The following is a 9,357-nucleotide window of genomic DNA, read 5'->3' on the forward strand; positions in this document are numbered from 1 at the left end:
TGCATAAACCTTCTTTGATATGTGGCTGGCTTTAGGATTTCTTGTTACCTGAATTTTTTCCCCAGTGTGTGTCAATTAAGGACCATGTTAGGAGGAGAAATAAAATCTGCCACTTACAGACATCTCTCTAATAGTATTTTTAGCTGAAGAAGCTACCATTACAGCTGAATCCTGACAAAGGCATTTCTTATTAATCTTTAAAATAGGTCTTGAAGTTTGCTTGGGTTTTTTCACTGCAGACTAGTAGGAGATAAAGCATTAGATCTCCGTTGTCCTGAAACTTACATCAGTGCTGGGAATAAGTGGCAAATTTCTGCAGCCCCTTTTTACACGAGCTGTTGTTTATCACAGCGTGTGCAGGCCCTCTCTGACTCAGATTGTCCTCAAGCATTTCTTTTCTGAGGTCTTTGTACACATCCAAGCAGGGCTTATCCTAGGAGGGAGATGCATTTATGGCCAGATTTGGCAATTTTATTTAGTACAGCTCCCCTCCGCTTCAGCGGGAGTTAGAGAGCAAGGGTGGCTCTGTGGTCATCTTCCAGGGACAGGATCCAGAACCTTCAGTACCATTGGCTTATTTACTTTAAAGTCTTGGACCCTTATAGCTCGTGCCAAGAGATATATTTAGAATAGACCCCTCTTTTTGCTCGGTAGGTTTTCTCCGATCACAATTGATGGTATGACGAGCCTTGTGGGAATGAATATCCCTGGTCACACCGGGACTGGATGGTGCATCTTTGTCTACAACTTGTCTCCCGACTCGGATGAGAGCGTTCTGTGGCAGTTGTTTGGTCCCTTTGGAGCGGTCAATAATGTCAAGGTGATCCGTGATTTCAACACCAACAAGTGCAAGGGATTTGGCTTTGTCACCATGACCAACTACGACGAAGCTGCCATGGCGATTGCCAGCCTTAATGGATACCGTTTAGGAGACAGAGTATTGCAAGTTTCCTTTAAAACCAATAAAACCCACAAATCCTGAATTTCATATCCTTACTTACTAAAATATATATATATAAATATATATACGAACAAAACAAAACAAAAAAAAAAACTCTTCAAGGCTTATATTCAACCATGGACTTTATAAGCCAGTGTTGCCTAAGTATTAAAACATTGGATATCCTGTGAGGAACAGGAAAGGATTTTATAATGCTTAGAAAAAAAAAAAACCTTTGATGCATTGAATGTTCTTTCATAGCTGTCGTTGTTGAATATAATATACATAGATAACAATGTGCAGGGATTTTTACCCGGCCAGCTAGTTTTACTACCTTCCTTGAAGGTGGGTCTTTTTAAGATGACCATTCACTCATTTGAAAAAATAATAAAACAAAAAACAATTTTTACGAACTAATGGGATTAAAAGCGAGAAAAAAGATTTTTGTTTTCTTTTCTGTTTTTTCAAAACATTGATTGAATCAGATTGGTAAACCCCCCACACAAATTAAAGAGGAACAATAAAAATTGCAAAAAGAAGAACATAATTTTGCAACTTTTTTTATTTTTCCTTTTTTCTTTTGTATCATGTGAACTAAACAGTCTTCTGTTAGGGAATGGGGTAACGGGGGATACCTGATGACATAACAATTTAAATAACATTAACAATGTTGCCAAAGAGGTGGTCTCTTTGCTGAAAATGGGTTTCAAGAAAAATCTATTTTTATAAAATATAAAGAATTTTTACAAGAGAATCTGGATTTGAGAAAAAATATTTTGACTGGCTAATTTAGGGGAAATTGACAACTTTGTCATGTTCATACTGCACTGGTAACTTTTTAGAGATCAAGATGTGTGTTTTAAACTGGATTAGTAGATTGTTTTTTGAAGGATGGGCTACAAACAGATGATCTTCGTATCTTTTCATAGCATGTAATAAAAATATTAAATACAGTACGGGAGAGTGTTCTTCCCAGGCACGCAGTTACCCACAGTCAAAACCCAAAAGCAAGGAGATGAGTTGCAAGACGGTTTTTCTTTAAGTCATCAGTATGGGATATCAGCAGAACAAAAGTTAAAAAAATTAATTTTTTGATCAAAAACTTCCTTGGTTTGAGCAGTAGGTGCTACAAAATTATTTACATATCTTAGTATCATAGTTAAATGTAATGTGTTTAGAAAAAAATACATTTGCTTTAAATTTGTTAAGAATTTTCAAATTCACTTTATAGCCCAAGCTAATATAATTGGGCTGTGTTGGCACATTTGGAACACTGTTTATGTTGCTTGAAACACTTATTTATTTAATTGCCGATGTGATGCATATGGCCAAAATCAAATATAGCTAGTTTGGCTAGTCTACTTATTTGTTTACTTAAACTATGGGAAGAAGCATATTATTGTGTCATTTTGTTGTGTGTGTATGTGTATATATAATATAAATATATATATATATAAAGTTATTTTTTCTTTTGGTTAATTTATTATAAGTTGTAACACTTTGCTAGTTTTGTTTGTATATGTCTTAAAATGTTTTCTTATGATACTTAAGTGACAGAGGTATCAAGGTAACTTGTGTAGAAATATTGTTTGATATATTGTCATGTTTGTTGTGAATATTTTTTCTTACTGCACAGTAGAAAAGAAAACAACTGGGTCTTTATTTTAATGTAATTCAGATTGGGGAAAACAGAGCTAAGGGAACAAAATGACTGAGGGGGTGCTCTCCCATGTCCAGTGCACTGATCATTTTAGTATGTTTGTGCTTTGTACGGTTATATATTTAAAACAAAAAAGGGTCATGCTCTTCCCTGAGTACTAGAAACAGTTACTCGCTATGCATAATCTAGTTGATAGTTAAATTTGCTATTGCTTTTCTTGTCTTGTTATATAAAATCTTTTCAATACAAGTTTAGTCTTAATGGTAATAAAACGTTATGGTTATTTATAACTTGTGCTTATTTTGTGCATTTTTTCCATGCTATACCCACTAACTGCATGTAGACTAAGTATTGTTTTTTCACACTGAAGAGGCAAACTTTTGTAGTAGACAAATAACTAAAAGCAAAGGCTGCATCATAATTTTATCAGTTTTTTACTTTAACAATGTTAGATTTTAGTTTAAAGGAACACTCATTCAATGTTCAGGGAAACCTTTATACATCATCTGCTATGAATGAGCGCAGTTTGCTGGGAAAGTTTTGATGCATTTGCTAAGCATTAGTGGGGAAGGCATGTCAGAATCTTTTCTCTACGATGTGTTTTACTATCTGAATAATAATAATAATTTAAAAAATCTTTCTTAGGACCAGGCAGTTGTATACTTTAGTTATAATGAATGACTTCATGTTAACCTTGCTAGTTTAGATCATTTCTGAGGGAAAGTATTGTAAATGTTTTTTTCATAACCTTGTTGTGTTTGAATTATTTGTACTTTAATTGTCCAGACAATAAATGAAAGTGTGTAGAATGGCTATGGACTTTCCACCTTTTTAAGTGTGTTCAGATGTTTTAGTATTCCCAGCCACACCTCAGCCGAGGTAGAGGTTTAGTCTCTGATTCCAGAAGCAAGGTCTTCAAGAGAGAAACGTTCTAGTCAAACCAGATTGAGCATATTCATGATTTGTTTTTCCTTCTGAAGGCCAGAAAGAATCGGCCGTTTAATTTAAAATGTTGAACACCAAATACCAAACTGTAACTTTCATTTATTTGAATGTGGAAGATGCTGAAGGGTTTCTACTATATACAGTATTTTTACACAATGAAAATATTAACTCAGTCAATATCAACACTTTAAAACATAGTGAGCAAATTTCAGTGATAATAACAGTTTTTAAGCCATCATTTAGTTTGACTTTTCTATGAATATGCTATGAATGTCATGCAATATGAAACAGTGTACATATTGTCTGATGTGCAACAGTATATATGATCACATTCCAAATTTGATTCTTTTCACCATGTGTTATAACTAGAGTTGATACTTCTTTCAGTTGACTTGTTTGAATCTCATTAATACAAATATTCACTTCATGTTTATGTTCTGTAACATTCACTAATTGAGAATATGTACCTTGTAAAACTGCAGCATTGAATTTCGTAACTGAGATTAGGAAACTCTATCAGAGGGCTGGATGGACTGTGTGGTTCTTCAGCTCCTTCACCTATTAATAAACTCGTGTTTTTGTGAGATTAAGTTACCATGTTGGTCATAATAATTAATTTCAAGCCACAGAATGAGTTTGTTCTTAAATTTACAGCTTGCCTAATTCATCCTTAAATCCACCTCACCATGCCATAGTAAAAAGCAGAAGTGGTTAATTTGGTCTGTTTAAAGACTTGTCTCTGAAAAACCTCATCCTTCCATCTACATATATATGTATATACACATATTTTGATTATATACATATATATATACTTTTTTACAACATGCACCAGTCCATTTAAAAAAAAAAACAAACAAAACCTGCACTTTCCATTTAAGAAAGTGATATTTTATAACCAGCACTGTTATATAGATATGGTTCTACTGTTTTCTCTATAGCATTTGTTAGGGCTGTCGCCTAGTTTTTCTGCAGTCCTTTCTTAAGAAAGTAGTGAGACCAAAATCATTGTATGGTCTGGGTGCTCTTAAGACAAAACACAATTGCCATTGGGGCCAGTTTTGATTCATATTACCTCCCCACTTCCACTGAAAGGTTGGCTCCTTGTCCTCATATATCATAAGGTACCTGTTTCTCCATTTAGCAGCTTGGTGAGTCCCTGTGAGCTGAAGCACACCAGTAACATAAGAGAAAGGACTCTTGCCAGCTTTTAGGGATGCAAAATTCAGTCCCCCTTTTGAGAGTATCGCAAATGGGAACAGGATAAGAACAGTCACAGACATGTTCCCCATGCTGATCCTATGGGAGCATTTTCAGAAAGTTTTACTGAAACACAGTTTCTGCCCAGCTGGGATCAGAACCACATTTCACTAACACACATTCAAAGTAATCAAGGTTTATATTTCCTTCTTGAAAGGGTAATCACTCTTTCTGCAATTAGTGAGCCTGCTGCATAAATGGAAAATCACCTGGGGGAGGGTGTTTCAAGTGCATTCACTTTGTGTTCCACTTCAGCTTACCTTAGACACGGAGCTGGGCTCGGAATGCACTGAGAGGAGAGCGTGTGTTGGGAAAGGAAGGCTGACAGATCCAAGGGGGAGCAGTGAGTGACCCTTAAATTCATACTGGGCCCGTTCAGCTTTCCTGGTGCCCCTGAACATGCAGCAGCCAGACACACAGGTACCCTGGTGCTCCTCCTTTCCAGCGGGAAGGGTGGGTAGGGGGGTCTGGATGCATCAAGCAGAGGCGGCTGCCTGGGTACTCGGATCAGCCTCGGGGTAACTGAGGAGAGGCACAGCCAGAGCTGTTCCAGGGAAGCCTTTCTCCATCACCAGAAGCCAGGCAAGGCTGTTACCTTGCACATCTCGCTTACATGGCTACAGAGAGATGAGGTAAAGCCAGGTCAGAGTGTGGTGACAGTAAAAATTTGCTCCCTGCCCTGGAGATCTTGCAGAGTGAGCTCCCTGCACAGAAGTAATTCATTGTGTGTACAGAGCAAAATGAAAGGAGATCAAATCCAGCATAACTTCATGAAAGCTCTGACATCTCAGACTAATACAGTATCTTTCTTCTAAAAATACCTGACTTCCTAAACCCAGGAGATGGGATGAAGCCAATCCAGCTGAGCCTCTAGCTCACAAGGGGACAAATCACCTGGGCACAAACTGGGACTGCTGCAGGAGGGAAAAACAAGGCACCAACCACACACAAAGACACAAATCCTGTGGGATGCTGCAGCGGGGCATTGCTGCAGGGCAGCCCCTGTCCCCATGCTCAGGACAGTGCTTTCACCCCAGGTATTTTGGGGGTACCTTCAGCACCCAGAGAAGTGGTGGTGCTGGTGCAAGAGGCACTTCTGAGGCCTCCCCAAAAAACACGGTGTGTCACTGGTGTGCTCAGCATATTCCAGTGGGATCATGTGCAGAGCAGCACCAGGGTGATCAGGAGAACAGGAACTCTGAAGAGCCACTGAGCTTGAATTGTTTCTACCTCCCATAACCACACAACCTGTGTCTTAAAAAGCCTGTTCCTGTAAATCTTTCAGAGCTGAGCTTTAGAAAGGGCTGTAGGAAGAAAAGGGCCCAAAAGGAGGGGGTCATACATAGGCACCCTGATTTAACTCACCCACAGTCAAGATAAATCAGATTGGTTCTTCCAAATTAGCAATTTTCTGAAATACTTTCTACACACATAGAAATTACTGGGAAGATGGATACACACACACACGCAACAGCTGCTTTTCAGACACAGTTGGAAGTTTTGCTTGCCACATTCCTAAGGTATCACTGATATTTTTAAATGCCAGTCCAGCATATTTTAAAATATTTTATCTTAAATTTCATTGAGATTTTAAATGTTACAGAGCTGAAATATTTTTTTCTTGTGCAGTAGCAAAAAATTAAATCCTAAAACCTTTATTCTGTTTGTTCCACAATAAACCTCCTGTCTCACATCATTGGGGTTTGGAGCTGCCAGCAAGTGACTACTGCTGCTTACAGGCAAACACAATCTGAAGCAGGTTCATATTCCTTCTCCCAGAGAGCAGGCAGACCCCTGTGCTAAGTGGAGCATTGCTCTGCCAACAAGTCCAGAAGCTTTTTTTCATCACCAAAAACACGTGTCTTGTCCCCAGGCCCTTCAGCCAAGCCACCAGCCTCATGCTGCTGAAACCCCCAGGCCCTTGTCAGGTGTGACATCCTCCTCATCCTGCCACTGGCTGATCCTTGGGGTGAGCCCAGCCTTGCTCCTGTGTCTGAAGGACAGATGGGACAGGATTTACTTCTCTGTCATCCACCCCATGGCACAGGGTCCCCTGCCCTGGGGACTCTCCCTGCAGGCTGTTCTCTTGCCTGGCCCACAGCACCCACTGCATCAGTCCCTCACTAAAAATAACCAAATTCCATTTCTGGTAAGCCAGCCTCAGTGGCCCAGTAGCCATCCCTCAGGAGCAGGTGAATGACCACCTCTGGCCTTATCTTGTCCATCCTGAACACCTGCTTAACACCACAACCATTCAGGCCCTGGGTTCCCCCCTTTCCAAGGCCACCAGTGTCACCCTGTCCTAGACAAAGCCACATTTTGGGTGCCACCCAACGTTGCCCAAGCAGGTGGTGCCTGACCTCCACTGAAATGCTCCAAACTTAAAATGCTCCAAAGGGAACTCCAAGGTTCTCTTTGTCCTCCAAGACCCAGGCAGGAGCCTGAGATGCTGCATGGCCAGAGCCCAGGTGTTCCATAATGATAAACGAGTTTTATCAAATTAGAGGAAACAAAAGTCCCCTAAGCTCCGAAAATTAACATAAGTAATGCCATTGACAGAGAAATCATTTACAAATAAATCCCTGCTAAGGAAAAAAGCCCTGCCAAAGGAGAAGGGGTTCAGTTTGGTGGCCTTGGCTGTGCTGGGGTTTCACTGTGGGTGTCACTGAACTGCCCCAGAAGCCTTCTCAAGCAACGTCGAGGCAACCTGGCAGTCGCCAAATACGAAATTTTCTTTAGTGACTTCACAGTCATTGAATCCTCAGTCTGAGCATCGGGACTGACTAGAGTTGCCACAATCCATTTGTTTTAAAGCAGCACTTAGACTTTTCTTCCCTTGCATTTTGTTGGAATTGCACAGGTCCCAACAAAATGATATGCAAGAATTAGCTTTTTACAAACAATACAATTCTGATTTTAAATCAGCACATGAGACAATTAATTTTGTAAGATAAGGAATCTGTTGCAAATATACAGCAGTACACCCACACATCACCATCTGCTGTGGAGAATTAAATGTACAACTCACAAATTAAATCCTGCAAAGTTGGTGCAAAAAGGTCCTTGCTTGAATTTAAACAAGGCTGTGGAAACCTGCAAACACATTGCAAAAGATCATGAAAACAATAACAAATTTGTCCATCTGTGAGTCAGTTCTAGCAGAGTTGGGGTTTTGTTTTGTTTTTTATATTGGTGTATTTGCAATAAATGTTGCAGCTCACAATGCAAGTTGTGTAAACTATAGTTGAGCTCTCCTGGCCAGGAAAAGTCACTCTTGGAGGTGCTCCTTACAGGTTCCGTAATTTTACCCCAGGTCTTCTATTCTTACAGGGAGGAAAAACAAAACAAAACAAAGCAGAAAATAAAATTCCTTTCTTTTTTTCATACTCAGTTTATTGAAGAAAAGAAAATTGGCAAATCTGGAAATTGTTGTGGATGTTTTATTATTAGATTTATTAACAAACACTGTTCCACTGAAGTGAGAAAAAATAAATATCAACAATTACTGCTGCCATGAAAAAAACTGACAAGCACAAATATCTGCATCCCTTTGACTCCCCTGGAGCCAAGCCTTCATTCTCTGATTTTGCCTCCCATGTTCTTCTAACACACAGCTCTTAATTTTTTTTTACACCTGGCAGAACCACCCGAGACTAAGTCACATTTCCTGATCTCCTGCGCTGAGGAAGTGGTTATGAAACCTTGATAGCCAAGAAAGGCAGTGAAGCCTCTGGACCAGGACACACCAGTAAAACACAGGTTTGGGTGTGAGGAGGAGGCTGCAGCAGCCTGGAAGCCAAACCCTTTGCACCTCTGCCTTTTCTGTGTTTGGCTCTGACCCCCAGGTCTGCTGGGGACTCACTGGCAGCCACAGGCTGTAAATGAGCCTGGGACCTGCTCCTCACGCTCTCACCAGCTGTGCACCTCAAAAAAGTTGTCTTTTGCAGCATTAGGATGACCAAAGCTGTGCCAGTGATCTCTGAAATGCAGGTGCCCTTCTCTTTTCTTTTTTAATGGGATGCCAGGAAAACATCCTGGTGTTTTCCCTGGTCATTACTTGGTTGTATCAATAAAAGAGCTATAAACACCCTGTCTCAAAGCACACTCTTATGCCGCCAAGCCCATCAGCATCTGGAGTTCCACCTGCACATCCCCAAACCATGGGGTAGGAAATATAAGATACAGCATTCCCCTGCCACAGACAAAAATTGCTCTGGGTTGGTGTTCTCAGGGATTTTAGCAGGGTGGGGTTTTTTTTGAAAATGAAATTATTTCCTAAACCTTTTCTGAGGTGCATGTACTGCTTTAACACACACTTATCCTCTCACACACCTGGGAAGTGCTCTCAGTACACACACCCCGAGTATAATTTATGCTGAGGGGCCTGCTACATGTTTAACTCAGATAAAGTGTATCCGTAATTAAGAAATGCAGCATCAGAGGTACAACGTGCATGGAAATTTGCGGAAAGGATTCTATCAACGGAACGAATGCTGCTGAAGACTATTTAAAACCACAAGCTAATCAGAATACTACGCCTCTCTATATATTTATA

At 40.0% G+C, this 9,357-nt stretch overlaps 1 protein-coding gene across 8 annotated transcripts in view; it reads left to right on the top strand.

Moving 5' to 3' along the window:
• Positions 1-3,413, top strand: part of ELAVL4 (ELAV like RNA binding protein 4) — an 80,176-nt gene extending 76,763 nt beyond the window's left edge. For 7 of the 8 annotated variants that reach the window (XM_088060437.1, XM_088060435.1, XM_088060434.1 and 4 more), the window contains exon 7: positions 634-3,413. In XM_088060437.1, the coding sequence (XP_087916563.1) occupies positions 634-982 (349 nt within the window). In that variant the 3' untranslated portion in view covers positions 983-3,413. The remainder of the gene's footprint in view (positions 1-633) is intronic. The other variant, XM_014250603.2, reaches the window with a different exon arrangement.
• Positions 3,414-9,357: the final 5,944 nt, after the last annotated feature.

Source organism: Pseudopodoces humilis, chromosome 10 (assembly GCF_049639895.1).
Source record: "Pseudopodoces humilis isolate 2021_Gansu_Grassland_sample_001 chromosome 10, ASM4963989v1, whole genome shotgun sequence".
In the NCBI taxonomy this organism is placed as follows: Eukaryota; Metazoa; Chordata; class Aves; order Passeriformes; family Paridae; genus Pseudopodoces; species Pseudopodoces humilis.